We start from the raw sequence: 14,843 nt of genomic DNA, 5'->3' as shown, positions 1-14,843 counted from the left end.
GAGGTGCTGTTTAACGTCTGGTTATAGTAATTGTGTTTTTTTTGGAAAGGAGGAAAAATTAATTTGTTTTCCGATTCTTCTGTGTATTTCAGCTCATGTTGAAGAGGCACATGCGTATTGTCCACAAAATATACAGCATCAAAAGTAACAGGCCGGCCACCACGTCGGCCTCCCTTCCTCCGGTAGCCACTCCTGCCAGCAGCAGCGCTAACTTAGTCCCAAGCAACAATATCCGCGTGAAAGAAGAGGCAGTAGAACCTTCAGATGAAGACGAGGACACAGAGGACATCGACAGCAGTCCGGCCCCGTCTCCTATGGAGAGCACCGAGACAGTCAAATGTGTTTCTGTGGCAAGCACCAGCACGAAGGTGAAGGAAGAGGAGCCCCCGATGAGCCCAAAGATGACGGCATCCTTGTCGTCCTCATCCTCGCGCGGTGGCAACACGTGCAGCGGGAGCGGGCTCACCAAAACAACCAAACTGTCCGTCGGTTTTGACTTCAAGCAGCTGTTCTGCAAACTGTGCAAGCGCCAGTTCAGCTCTCGCCAGAACTTAACGAAGCACATTGAGCTGCACACGGACGGCAACGACATCTTCATCAAGTTCTACCGCTGCCCTCTCTGCCGCTACGAGTCGCGACGCAAACGCGACGTCCTGCGTCACGTGACGGTTGTCCACAAGAAGTCGTCCGCATACCTCGGAAAGATCATGCCCAAACTGGAGAGCAGGGCGGTGAAGAGGTTGGCTGAGGTCGTCCTCAACACGACGCCTCCCAGCAAGAAGATCTGTGGCGGCGTCAAAGAGGAAGTGAACGGACGTCCCGCTTCTTCTTCGTCGTCGTCCTCCTCTCCTTCACCTCCTGTCACTCGCAAGCAAGAGGGCTCCACAGCTGGCCCAACCACCTCATCATCTTCCTCCTCGTCTACCTCCTCCTCCTCCTCAGTCCAGCCTCCTGCCCCTGTCACTCGGAAACAGCTGGACCTCTTATCGCCAGCGTTAGCCCCGGCCCCTCCTGTCACCCGCAAGCAGGAGAGACAGCAGACCCACCAGCCTCGTCCCATCAGCCCTCCGCTGACCCGCCGCAGTGAGAAACACACGCACCAACGCAACTCCTCCTCCTCCATCTCGCCCAGCAACCAAACCCCACACACCCGACGGCACGACCCCCCGTCAAAGAGCAGCGGCATAGGGTCGTCGTCGTCCTCCACCGAAGTCCGGGTGACAAAGAATTTCTCCCTCCACGCCTGCGACCAGTGTGGACGGGCCTTTGCCAAGAAGGTATTGGATTTTCAATTACCGACATAAATCTCCCCTCCTTTTAAAATAAACGTTGTTGAGTATTCCCAGTGAGGAGTAAAAAAAGTAGAGCGCTACAGTGGAAATGATCCTTTGTACAAATTCCAGTTTGAGGGATAATTGCCGTGGCAGTGTGGTGGATAAGATACATATCACTACATGCTACGCCATCATGACGACTCCACATGAGGAGCATTGGGGTCTTGACTTTAACACGGACCAGAGCGCTTTGAATAGATGTGATCTCACACCATGTCACGATTAGCCGATTTAACTCGTCAGCTGATCAACAGAAAATGAACCAGTTTCTAGCTCATTAAATGTGAGGATCTGGTGTTCAATAATCTGTTTATTATTCACTTATCAATATACGTGGTAATTGCAGCCTATGTATCAAGATAGATTAACTTAATTGTGATATTCTGTATTTACACCTAATAAGAATACAACCATGTGTCTAACCTAGTAGTTTAATCCATGTAGTGAACGTAACCGCTATCGCATGTATCAGTGAAGTGTAGGGGTTTATTTAAATATTCATCTTTTATTCAACTTGTTTTTTTCAGCTGTACCTGGAGTCTCATAAGCGAAGTCACCGCAACGCAGCGACGGCCGCAGCCAGCAGGAGGAAAGGAGTCAGCACCCGCTCTAAATCCCTGGTCTGGTGAAACACAAGCACTGTAAGAACATCGAGGGTTCAGGGACTCTGCTTGCCATCGCCGTCTACTTGTCCTCCCATTTTGCTTTCTGTTTTCTCTGGTTTCGTTCCTGTCTTGTGTTCTCTCTGCTGCTGCTGTGTATTCACAAACCACAAAGTGAGGCGGCTGTGTGAGGTGTACTTGAGCAAGTTGTGTTAGAGTGTGCGTGTGTGTGTGTGTGTCTGCTTGTTGCAAGAGAGTTGTGTGTATGTTTGCGTAGAAGACTATTCCCTCGGGCAAAGATAAGACACCACAATCATTCTGCAGGCTTTAATTGACCACTGAGCACGTTTACCAGCTGTTTCCTACGTTCTCCCTCTTGCTTATTTTCTCGTCTATCACACCGCTCATAAGAAATCTCCCTCTTTGTCTGATTGTTGCTCTTTCTTTCCTGGATATTTCCTCTTTCTTCCCCTATTTTTCACTCTAATCTCTTCTTTTTGTTCTTCTCTTTGCTCGTCTACCTTCTTCTCTCTCTCTCTCTCTCTCTGCTCACAGTCAGCTGGGGATGAGGGACCAGCGAGCCTCTAACAATGAAGAAGCCAATCAAAACTTTCAATTTGGAAAATAATGGACGAATGGAACGAGCACAGAGCCGAGATGAAAGAAACCAACACAAGAAGTACGACACAGGAGTGAAGAAAAAAGGATTTCCATCCTTTGCTTAAGAGCCAAATATATTGTTGGTATCTGACATTGTTTTGTATAGTTTCAATATAAAGCCGGCCAGCTTGCTGGACGCTGGCGCTGCTATCCACAAAGAGACTGTTGAAGATTCACCGCTACTGTATACAGAATATTTACCTACAACGACATGTATATAGATCCAAAGGCTGATGGCTCTCAGTAGCAAAGAGATGAAGGTTGTGTGTGTGTGCGTGTGTGTGTGTGTGTGTGTGTGTGTGTGTGTGTGTGTGTGTGTGCGTGTGCGCGCGTGTGTGAATCAGAACTGGATCGTGACCTCCACAGAAAATAGACTGGAAATTGTTGATTTTGGGAGAAAGCTGGATTTGATTGGGCCCTTGCATTCCCAAACAGATACTTAAAACAAATGTGGGTCCTTTGCTACTAGCTGTTTATCACTTTTCTGTACATTCACAATTTATATAGTGTTTTAGGATGTTGGGGATACATTTATGACCACTTGCTCAACATTACGACTGACCAACAGATAATCCCCCTCAGTTCCCTGACAGCTGTGGTCTGCTATCTAACAGAAACTGTTACCAAACTGCTTCCACCTTTGAGTCTCCAGAAGGCCAGCTGCTCGGCTCAGAGTTAAAAGAAATGATCTTTATCTTCTCTTGTAAACTTTACTCCTGAGAAGCAAACCGATCAAAAGTCCAGTTGTGATATTCTTCATGCCAGCAGTCTGATTTTGTTATATCTGCTCTCAACGGCGACTGGAGTGAATTTTTATTTACAGGGTATATTTGAGGCAAGAGAAACCCCAAAGTATATTTTTTAGTGTTTTTTTTAATTGCGTTTGTGCTTTAAAAGCCTGTCTCTGTTCAGAGGTCAATTCTCTAAGTTCTGCCTCTTTTTTGACTGCATGTAGAAAACAATTTGTTAGGGTTGGTTTCCTTTACTTTAACTGTACCCTGTTTTATCTGCATAGATTAGCCGACTTATTACTCCCAGTAATAGTGTGGTTGATGTGGCTGTGAGGGAACTGGGAGGCTGTATGAAGCAGGGCTTCAATAAGAGGAAGAAATGTTATGAAATGAGACACCAGCTTCACTCAAAGTATGAAGGCATGAAACAGAACAAGGCAATAGAGTTATGATTTAACATTTTTACAAATGCCTAATAGGTGAAATCACATTAACTTTCTTCCAAATATGGATTGTTTTATTATAACAGCTTAGTTTAAGGTGTACCACCACAGGCAAAACTATCAAATTAACACCATTATTACCTTTCACATACATCGCAAATCACTGGCGTTATTGTGCAAGACTCTCATTTACCCGTCAACACAGAAGATGCGATTACACATGTCATTATAGAGCGATATGTCTTTTGAATACATACATTAAAATGGCAGGTTGCTGCTGGTGTTACAGAAACAGCCACACTGCGTTTAGACTTTGGAAACATTAACTGGAAGTATTTGTTTTCTGTGTCCAATGAAATATCGACCGGCGTCCACTCGCTCGCCACGAAGCAGAACGCCGACCCGCAATGATTTGTTGACGCGTCTCGGCTGTGGAGCCGAAGCAGCAGGCACCAGATGTTTGGGAACCTACCGCTTTGCGGCGCTCATACTGCTTATTTATAACGGGCCAAAGCGCGCAGGGAGAAAGCTGCGCGCTCCTGGCAGGCTAAACAGTTTTGTAAAACGGGAAAAAAGTTTACATTAAACTTTTTGTTCCATTAACATCATTGAACTCAAACTTAAGGGGGCTGCATTTGTGTAATGACAGCAACGGGTACCCCGAGGTAGTCTTTGAAACACTGGCACAGAGAAAAGTGATGAAAGAAGTCCAAATGTAGATGCGTCTTAATGTTCAATGGGAACGCCATGAAATGGAACAAAACCAGAAGACAAGAAGAAAGACCAAACTTTATTTTTTATAAGTGGAAACGCTACTGCGACAAGGTCTTGAGAACATGTACATATGGATTCATCCTCCACGGATGCTATAAATAATAGTTATAATAGTCACAATAGTTATCGGTCGACCATATGCTTCTAACATGTCCGACTAGTTATTACTCTGTCACTGTTTAATACACGTTTGCGTTATTCCTCCATTAGTTGTCTTTGTTTGTGTCTCTTTCCTTTTTCAAGGAGGTTTTTGTTGGAATGTGCGAAGAAGAGAATTAAAACCGTAGGAGACTTTTTTTGTTTTTGTTTTTTAAAATCTTGTCATTTCTTTCCTCATCAGCTGTAGTATGTTATTAAGCTCACCTTCTAGAGAACTTGAGAAGAGTTAGACAGGCCTTTCAGATGTGACAAGAATGTTAAAACCAACGACTTAATGAATAAATATGTACTGCTTCGAATCTCACTCAGAACTTTTGTGTGGCTTTGTTTTTCTTCTTCTCTCCCTCGGATATGAGTCATATGCTTCAATCAATCATGTTTGTTTACTGCTTTTGTAGCGAGGAGATTTCATTTGCTTTCTCAAGAATTGCATTTGCGGACATCTCCGCTTAACTTTTTCTCCGATTTTTTTATTTCCCATCCCTCGACTGCCCGGCGCCGCAATACGTCATTTCTTTTGACGTCTGAAAGAGGGACAAGGAATCATGTTGGTGACGTCAATGAGAAACGCCACATTGTCCCCACGCACGGTGATGCACACAATCAGCATATCTTTTGTGTAAACTTTGAGTTCAGAAACCTGCTAACCCGTGATGGTCTCCTGGTCCACACATTGAAAGCAAATGCATGTACATTATCACAGCATATTTTAGTTTGATCTAATTCATCACATTATTATGGATGCGCTACACTGATCATATGTTTTGTGTGTTATTGTTTTTGTAAAATATGAATTGAAGTTGAAGTATTGTTAAGTAACATTAAGTGTAAATGCAGTACAAGTACAAGCACCTCAAAACTGCACTACACTACAGTATAAGTATAAGTTACAGAAGTAGCATACTTAGAAGTATATCAACTATGTTAAGTGAAAGTAAGTAATACATTAAAACTATTATACTATACAAGTTACAACAGTTATGCTATAATAACTTGTATTCTATAAGTTAAAACTATAAGTTGTTATACAAGCTTTAAGTTACAGTATAAGTTACATTCATCCACAGCCGATTTGGCCTGTTAATAAAAAGAAAACTTACAAACTGAAGCACCACAAACTTCTTATGTTGCAGTAACACGCATTCAGCCACCAGATGGCGCCATTGCTCCGCGGGCCTCCAGCCCTCCCCGCCGCTGCAGCGAAGCCACAAATTGGACATGTTGCGCACATCTTCCCCATTGTCACATGAGAGAACACCCGGGTCGGTTTCGATTGCTTGGTTTCTCACTCTACACAGCTTATCAAATTGTTATTACACAGCAGATGGGATGCGGTTCATTTATTTAATTCCACTCACCACAAAGAGCCATGGCGCTATGCTTTTACACGGGGGGATCAATGGGCACAGTCAAAATGGATTTAAGTTCAGGCAATTAAGAGTGTGGCGCAACGTCTGTGTGAGCATTTTTTTTTAGACATTTCTTTATGATGTATTAACGTGTTCAAATCACCAATAGCCTGCCATCGATCCGATTGATCGCTAATCCACTTGATTGACTGTGTGGACTCTGCTGGACGACTGAGGGGTGCAATTAGACGGCGATTTGGTGAGAGAGGGTGGGGGGGGGGGGGGGGGGAAGCAGACTCGATGCCCGGGATACATGTGTGTTACGTAGAGGAGGGTTCGGGCTGCATTCGGCTGTGGACTCGTGCGCTGTCCCTTTCGGCACCGGGGACGGGAGCGGCGGGAGAGGAGTGAGCGCGCGAAATTACGCGGAGAGGGTTTATGCGCAAAGTGCGGAGAGCTCGGAGAGGACCATGGATACAAATCAGGTGCGTTTTGCCCACATTATTGATCATGGCTGACATATTCTGTGTGTGATGGATTCCTCCGCTCTCTTTCTCTCTCTCCTTTCTTTCTTTCTTTCTTTGTTTCTTTCTTTCTCTCTCTCACTCTCTCCTCTCTCTCTCTCTCTCTCTCCTCCCCCCGCCCCCCTTCTTCCCTCTCCCTCTCTGAGACTCATTCTTGGGTATTGACTTCATCACAGGCAGCCTCCCTCTGTCGCCACCTTAAACAAAGTGCGGGGATTCCTAATTTTCATTTTTCACCCACTTAAATCCTCTCTGGCTGGTCACGGCGGAGCACTTTTTTTAGAAAAGAAATCGTCTATATACATATCATTTTTCTTCTTCGTGTCGTCACCTTCTGGATGGTATAATTGTCTTTAGATATACGTTTGCTGGAGGGGGTGGTGGTGGTGGTGGTGGGGGAGATGGTGGGAGGAGAGAAAAAAGAAGAAATCTCACTCCAGGAGGGCTGATATTTGTGGGAGGGGAAAACTGCTGAGCTCCGCAAGGAAGTTGCCTGAGGCGGACAGGGACCCCGAGGAGGAGTCCGCGCAGGAGGCTGCAGACCCGTCACACGCTGTCGGATCAATTTGATTTCCTCAGGTATCTCATGAGCTATCATATCTGGGTTCCCCCTCCCTTCCTCCCTTCTGACCAAATGCTGTTGCCTCTTTCTTTCTTCCTCGTTTCGCTGTAGGTGTTTTCTCTCCTTTGTGGCATGCATCCTAAGATTCCTCTGTGTATTTTTTTTTTTTGTGGGCATACTTTCCATATGCCTGGCTGCCGATCTCTTCTGGGATCTGATTGATTGATTTCTCCTAATGTTCATTTCACATGGATTCAGTGCAAGAGCGGTGAGGTGAGTTAACGTCTTCCGAGCACGTAGAAGAGGAATGTTTCAATTAGGAACTCAGTATTGCGTGGGTTTTGAAAAACTGAGACATGAACCATTAATCTCCTTAATAACGTCATTGCAATGGGGCTTCTCTGCCTTTTACTGTGGACTGGCTTAATTATAGGGTGCACTCGGGATGCCACCACTGCTGTAGAAGCCACATGAGCATCATTTTACTTTGATCTCACATTGTCTTATTCCTGAACCTGCGAGCTGCGTTTTTATCACCTCATTACGTCACAGACACCTGTTTCAACAGGGATGCGTGAGCTAAGGCTGTCTCCTGCGTGGATTTGACGTGACTATCCATACATATTTAACTCAATATGTATTTATTATATTGTATTGTGTGTGTAAGCCTATACTGAATTGGGGAGAATCCACGATGTGTGTGTGTGTGTGTGTGTGAGAGAGAGAGAGAGAGAGAGAGCGAAGACAGGGTGTATTGAGTGTCTCATTGGCCCACGATCTTGCGAAAATCAGAGAAAGATTGTCCCCTAGAAAATGTGAGACAGGTAGATGGGAAAAAAGTGAGGTATGAATGAGACCAGAGAGACAGAGAGGGAAAGACAGACAGCAATTGTTGAATGAGACCCCTTCTTAGAGGGTGAGAGAGAGAGAGAGAGAGAGAGAGAGAGAGAGAGAGAGAGAGAGGGCGAGAGAGAGAGAGGGTGAGAGGGAGGCAGAAATGCTATCACTTTCTGAAAAGAGCAGCAAGCTCCCCAGAGAAACGAGGAGGCCTGCAGGAGACGATAGAGGAGAGAGGGAGAGGAGGAGGCGATAAGGAGAGAAGCAGAGAGAGGGGGGGAATTAACATGAGGGTGGTTTAGAAAGGGAGCAAGTGGAGGAGAGAGGGAGACATAAAGTAACTGGGGAGGTGAAGGAGTTGCGAGGCGGAGGAGGGGTCGTAGAGGTCAGGTGCGGGGTGAAGAGAAAACAGCTGGAGTGAAACGGAAAAGGAGGCCAGATAAACACACACACACACACACACACACACACACACACACACACAGTCGAGCAGCGAGTGGGCAACACTCCTCTAGACAGCCAGCCGTGGGTGTAAATTAAAGCGAGTGATGATCCAGCTGCAGCCTCTTGGGCTTTAAACCGCTTCATCTTCAAGCCGCTAACCATCACAGCGGAGGGAACCTCCTTCTTCACGAGGTCCTCTGCCTTCTTTCAGGAGAAGATATCTTTTTTTTTCGTCTTTTTTTTTCCGTCTTTTGTCAAGCGTCATAAAAGACAAGGACCCTCGTGAGAGCACGGGACTAAAGGAGTAATAGCCACAATCCGGTGATTAAGAACATCAGGTGTGCATTACTGTCATGTACAGACAAAGTAAAGCAGTGCGGTACCTCTGCCCCACTTTGAAATAACCAATGAAAGTAAATGAGTCATGCAACTTTTAATAACCTCAGGGCCTCGGTTCCACCGTGAAGCATTCACATGTTGCTCTGATCTGACTTTTTGGTTCCCCTCTTGAGACCTTTGCATGTAGTTACATCTTGAACTTGAAAAGTGCACTCAATGGTCTTCCCTCCCAAGTACAGAAGAGCTGAGTCTCACTCAATTGTCCCTCCCGGGCTTCCTTACACAGTCTAAGTGGCCGCGTGGATGGCAGAAAAAAAGGGGATTCATTCATCTATGTGGTTCAAAATGAGACTAAAATGTGTGGCTGTGGTTTTTTGAGCCACGGCAAATGGAAAAATGTATGTTTTTAGCCGATTGCCACTGAAGCAGTTGTTGATCACTCGCCGCCCGATAAGAGGAGCGAGAAGTCAATGACGGTGTAAAACAGTCAAGGATAAAATTGTGATAACGTGCAACCACGAGACGTCTCTAAACATAAAAGGCAAAACCTTTTAGCCTCGTGGGTCCAGCAGTGTGTGAGATTAGCCGCGGACGGACACGCACATACACGCACACACAGTGCCACGCATTATCTCCGCCGGGCGTACACGTATCGTAACCAACATGAATTAAAACGTCCTTTAGGTTAACTTAAGTCCATGTGGTGACTCCCCGGCTGGGAAGATCCGATTAATGCTAAATGTTTAGAGCCCGGAAACAAAGAAAAGCGAGAGAGTTGATCAAGAGAAGATGAATCTGTGAGCTCCAGCAGATCCTATCCGACGATATTTAATTGCAGCTGTTTAATTACGTGTAATGAACAGATAAAGGGGCTCCGGCCCTCATTTGGATGCTTTCCGTGCCTGAGCCGAGGAAAAAGTGTTGAATAAACAGTATTGCGGCGAGTACAATACCGGCTAACCTATATAAAGCAGCTGGGTTTTTAATCATAGCCGGGGCTGTGTATGAGTGGCTTTGACCTAATTCCATTTAGAGTGGAGAGGAACTGATACATTAATTGGGACAGAATTGAGTTATAAATGGATTCATGGAAAGAGCGGCTCACGCTGTGATGAGATCTGAGCCTGAAACCTGTTAGGGGGCCCTTGTGGGTGAAATTAGGCGGGCCTGCTGAATATTTCAAGTTGAAGTTCTGTGAACGATGCTTTCGGATTCTTTCACTGTTGTTTTTCTTCTTTAAGTTAAGCGGGAAAGCTTTCCGCAATAAAAGTGTAGGATTTGATCCCCAACTCATCCTCATTTATCAGTCGGGTCTTATTTAGTGCGATATTGGCAGGACCAGCTTATCCCACTGGGGGTCTCCTCTACTGGAGTAACATTATCGCGGTATCAAATCTAACAATCGGCAAAAAGGTGACATGTCCCAACATGTCTAAAACTGTGTCGTTTTAACATTATAATGCAGCTCAGTGGTCTATATGTGCTGAGGAATTATTTAAAGAAATTACATGAACTATTCAGGGCTAATTAGTTGGCTACATTGTGGAGAAAAAGGGCCACCTCAGAAGCAGAGCTTGTGAGCCTTGAGGTAAGCAGGAAGCCTATAATTACCAGCGGTGTTTCCGAGTGAATATGTAGAAAGTATGTTATGAGACGTGGACCGAACAGCCTTGTATAGCCCTGAATGGAGCTAATTCATAGTAGCGTTTACGTCGTTACCAAAGAGGCCCACTTTCCTTGTTAGAAAAATAATGAACACTCTTTGAGTTCACTAAAGCTTTCAGGAAACAACGTGCAGAATAAAAAACACCAGTTGACTCACCTTTTAAATTCTGATTTCAGCACCGAAATGTACACATTGCTTCCCCGCTATTCGAAGTCTCCATGGGAAACGGAAAGGATTTAAATCCGGGATTTTATCAAGACCGGTTTTTCCTCCCTGCCCGAACCATGTTCGGGCGCTTTTCAAGGATGCGGCCGCTTAACATGCAGCTCATATGCAGCGAGGAGGGATGGAGGGGCAGCAGGAACATGTCTGTTGTTTGAGAAACTCTCATCATTAAATCTACCTGTTGTGATTTCAAGCTCTCTCTCTCTCTCTCTCTCTCTCTCTCTCTCTCTCTCTCTCTCTCTCTCTCTGTATGCACGTGCGCGCGCAGCGGGGTGCTGCTGGGTGTAATGTGTTCATTTAGCTGCAGCAGGAACAGCAGGTGTTTGAATGATGCAACACACACGCTCCGAGGCGCTCGCTCGCTCCTCTTTTCCTCTGCTGTCCCGGTTTCGCTCACACTGTCCGTCTCAGGTGGTTTCTCTGTCTGTCTCTCTTCCCCCGTCTCCCTCGTCTCACTGCGCCCTCCTCTTCCTCCCAACCTCTTCCCCTCACCTCCACTGCAGCAGGTAGTCTGCGCCTTCGTTTGCAAAGTGCCCGAGGAGCGTCCCAAGGTTCTCTGCTGTCAATTTAACAGCTGTTTCACTCATCGATATGCCAAGAGACAAGTCTCCGTGTGTGTGTGTGTGTGTGTGTGTGTGTGTGTGTGTGTGTGTGTGTGTGTGTGTAGAGGTGATTACAAACTGACAGACTTTGGGTTTTCAATTATAGAATGGCAGTGCAAATTTTGACAGGTCTGCTGGAGAAGCCTATACCCATGTGAGTGTGTGCAGGCGAAGGAGCATTGTGTGTATTTTTAACTCGTTTTTGGTATGCCTGACTGCATTCCCTCATTGCCCATGAGGTGGTTTTACACATGTTTGTCAGGTGGTCCGTTGAAGCCGGCAGCGGCTTGTTGTTCACACCACACTGCTACTTAGAAATCCTCTCCCTGTCTCTCTTCTACAGGCTCTACTGACGATGTGACTTGTGGATTACAGGCTCAGCTCCCCCGACTCTATACTCCTGCGACATCGCTGCCACGTTTCCAAGCTTCGCTCTTTATCACGCTGCCTCTTCTGGAATATGATTCGCTCATGGGGCTTGGCTAGCTCCACCCTTGGGGTCCTCTACCCCTCCCTTTTTGACCAATAGGAAGGCCCTACTTGTCAAAATATTCCCCCAATAACACATCCTCGGTTTTGGAATACCGACCCGAACCCCCCCCCCCCCCCCAATTAAAGACTTGGCTCTTGTTTGGTCATCGATCGTCGATCATGGAACCGCAGTGGAACCCGACGTCCTGCCCGCAGTCTCCCTCTGTCGTCTTCCTGCTCATGGCCACGTCCTACACGTGGCTCCTTCCCGTCACCGCCCCCCAGCGGATCCCGATAGACCCCCAGGCGGCGCCCGAGTACGCCCACTCCATCCGACTGGACGGCGACATCATCCTCGGCGGATTATTTCCCGTGCACTCGCGGGGGGACCGCGGCACGCCCTGCGGGGAGCTGAAAAAGGAGAAGGGCATCCATCGCTTGGAGGCCATGATGTTCGCCATAGACCTGATCAACAAGGACCCCGAGCTGCTGCCCAACATCACCCTGGGGGCCCGCATCTTGGATACCTGCTCCAGGGACACGTACGCTCTGGAGCAGTCCCTGACCTTTGTGCAGGCCTTGATCGAGAGGGACGGCTCCGACGTCCGCTGCGCTAACGGGGACCCTCCGATCTTCACCAAGCCGGATAAAATCGTAGGGGTGATAGGAGCCGCGGCCAGCTCGGTGTCCATCATGGTGGCCAACATCTTGCGCCTGTTCAAGGTAAGATATATAACTGTAGAAATCAAATTATTTCCCCGTCTCACTTCTTCCCGTCTCCACTCTTTTGTGTGTGTGTGTGTGTGTGTGTGTGCGTCTGTGTGTGTGTGTACATTTCTGTCTAGCCCGCTTGCACATTTCCCCTCACTCATCATTGCCGGCGAGATAAAGTTCAATGATGACAACCAATTAAAAAGTAGTCAGTCTTCCTGGAGGTTCCAGCGGAGGCAGCAGTGCCACCTCTCCCCGTACAGATTGGAAAGGTATATACTTTTTTTTTAAGCCTGTGCGTTTGCCTTTTCGACGCCTAAAGTGAGATTTAATCTCTTCCGCTCAGATGTGTGTGTGTGCATACAGTATGCCCGTGAAAAGAGACATGTCATGATGTGTCAAGTGCTGCTTGTAATGCTGGGCTTTGCTTGTGTGCGTGTGTGCGTGCGTGCGCGTGTGTGTTTGTACTGCGCAGGTCAGATCATTCCTGCCTTGTGGTTGGGCCAAATGAAAATGGCTGCCAAACACGGGTATCAATTACAGCTGAAATCTGTCAACAGCCACTCCGTCCACTGCGGCGTACATCTGTGTGCGTGCGAGTGGGCGTGTGCGCTACGACGCCTCTTTGTGCTGGCGTGTTGTCTAGTACATGTGCGGGCCTAATTGAGCATCCTCATGTGTATGCATGCAGCGTTTCCTCCCTTTGTGCCGCTCCTGTTTGTGTCCTTGCAGAAGAAGCTCGCAAATCTGTGACAGAGAATACTTATATTACTCTAGGTGTGCGTTTGGATGGGGGCGCTTATGTGTGTGTGTGTGTGTGTGTGTGTGTGTGTGTGTGTATTGGCGTTGTCATCATTAGCTGAACCGGGCTGATGGATGGCCGTATGATTATGAAATATGAGTCCTGTGATGACGCCCATGGCATTTCACATCCACATCTATCCCACGCACACTCAAAGCAAGTGTGTGTGTGTGTGTGTGTCTGTGTGTCTGTGTGTCTGTGTGTGTGTTCGCAGCCACATATTTGCGCATCCCTTGGTTTGGAAATCCTTTGGAAAGTGTGTGTGAGAGCACATGGGATTGTATGACTGTGTGTGTGTGTGTTTGAACGCACTTGTTAACAACCAACTCGTGCTTTGAATGGAAGATTTGCATATTAAACAACAACAACAACTAAACATGATTTATGCCAGGATCTGTCACAGCAACAGCACTCGAACAGAGCGCCTTCCTGGCTCCGCACTGCCTCCTTCTCATTTGCCTAATACGATTTAGGGCATTGTGTGCGTCTGCGTACACACGTGTGTATTGCATGTCAGTATTTAAGTGTGCCAGCGATTGTTTGTGTATGTGTGAGAGAGAAAGTCTTATGTATTTAGTAAACCTATCTCTGTGTGTGTGTGTGTGTGTGTGTGTGTGTGTGTGTGTGTTTGAGTTCCCCGTGGCAGTTGTATTATATGACACAAGACTGTATCTCTCTCTGCATGGTTTAACATGAATAATGCAGCGTGTGTCACAGTCTGAAAATAGCATGGAGGACACACACACACACACACACGCACACACACAAAACATGCTGCAATAAACATATGTCTTTTTTAACTGGGCTAATCTGACAGTGCCAGTCACAGCTACTCGCCCACTCAACACAAGGAGCTCAGAAAGCTAACACAGCCCTGAGAGCGAGAGCGTGTGTGTGTGTGTGTGTGTGTGTGTGTGTGTGTGTGTGTGTCTTTTAAATCTAGCAGCAGACAAAAGAGATTCAAACAACAGATTGTGTGAAAAATATCACGTCCAAATCCTCAGGAAAACAGCCTCTCTTTTTTTTTCCACCCGCTCAGCCGCAGAGGGAACCGCGTGCTGACAGTCGCAGGGAAATCAAGACGAACAAAAGTTGTTGGTGTTTCTTTTGTCCGTGGTTCCTCTTTTGAAGATTATCTGTAACCGCTTCTGCTTTGTGGGATGATACGGAGTGGAGAGAGGGGATGACATAAGATATAATACGATGAAACTTTGCTAATCCTCGTGGGGAACCGGGCCCCGGCGCAGCGGCATATTTCTGAAGAAATTCCAAAGGAATTTAACATATAAAAAGAACAGAGCGAATGGGGGTCATCAAAATGCTCTAAGCTGGCAATTTCTACGCTACATTTAAAGGAAATGTATAGATCACAGCGCTGCAGTATCGTCATGGTTTGGGTTCGTGCAAAATCCGTGTGATCGTCTTGAGCGTTTGAGTTTCCTGGCCGGCGGTGCTTCTTCCTCGCAGCTTTCCGAGATCTGATTCACTAACTTGATGACTTCAATCTCTTTCAGACTGATTGCCCAAACTCCAAAAATATGAGCTGTAATAAACTGTAAGTATCCAGCATGAACCGGTCTGTGGAACAGCCGCTGGACTGGAGCTCAT

General features: G+C 46.6%; 2 protein-coding genes across 6 annotated transcripts in view; both read left to right on the top strand.

Moving 5' to 3' along the window:
• Window positions 1–4,997, top strand: part of znf800b (zinc finger protein 800b) — a 29,442-nt gene extending 24,445 nt beyond the window's left edge. For both annotated transcript variants that reach the window (XM_068586858.1, XM_068586859.1), the window contains exons 10-12: window positions 93–1,277; window positions 1,862–1,975; window positions 2,492–4,997. In XM_068586858.1, the coding sequence (XP_068442959.1) occupies window positions 93–1,277; window positions 1,862–1,963 (1,287 nt within the window). In that variant the 3' untranslated portion in view covers window positions 1,964–1,975; window positions 2,492–4,997. The remainder of the gene's footprint in view (window positions 1–92; window positions 1,278–1,861; window positions 1,976–2,491) is intronic.
• Window positions 4,998–6,410: 1,413 nt separating this feature from the next.
• grm8a (glutamate receptor, metabotropic 8a) overlaps window positions 6,411–14,843 on the top strand; it is a 186,756-nt gene continuing 178,323 nt past the window's right edge. For 2 of the 4 annotated variants that reach the window (XM_068586280.1, XM_068586284.1), the window contains exons 1-2: window positions 7,003–7,155; window positions 11,595–12,445. In XM_068586280.1, the coding sequence (XP_068442381.1) occupies window positions 11,903–12,445 (543 nt within the window). In that variant the 5' untranslated portion in view covers window positions 7,003–7,155; window positions 11,595–11,902. The other 2 variants (XM_068586282.1, XM_068586283.1) reach the window with 2 other exon arrangements.

Source organism: Clinocottus analis, unplaced genomic scaffold, assembly GCF_023055335.1.
Source record: "Clinocottus analis isolate CAN_PGR_092001 unplaced genomic scaffold, fCliAna1.0.p SCAF_20, whole genome shotgun sequence".
Lineage (NCBI taxonomy): Eukaryota > Metazoa > Chordata > Actinopteri > Perciformes > Cottidae > Clinocottus > Clinocottus analis.
The sequence above is the reverse complement of the archived record's forward strand: the minus strand, read 5'-3'. Positions and strand labels throughout refer to the sequence as shown.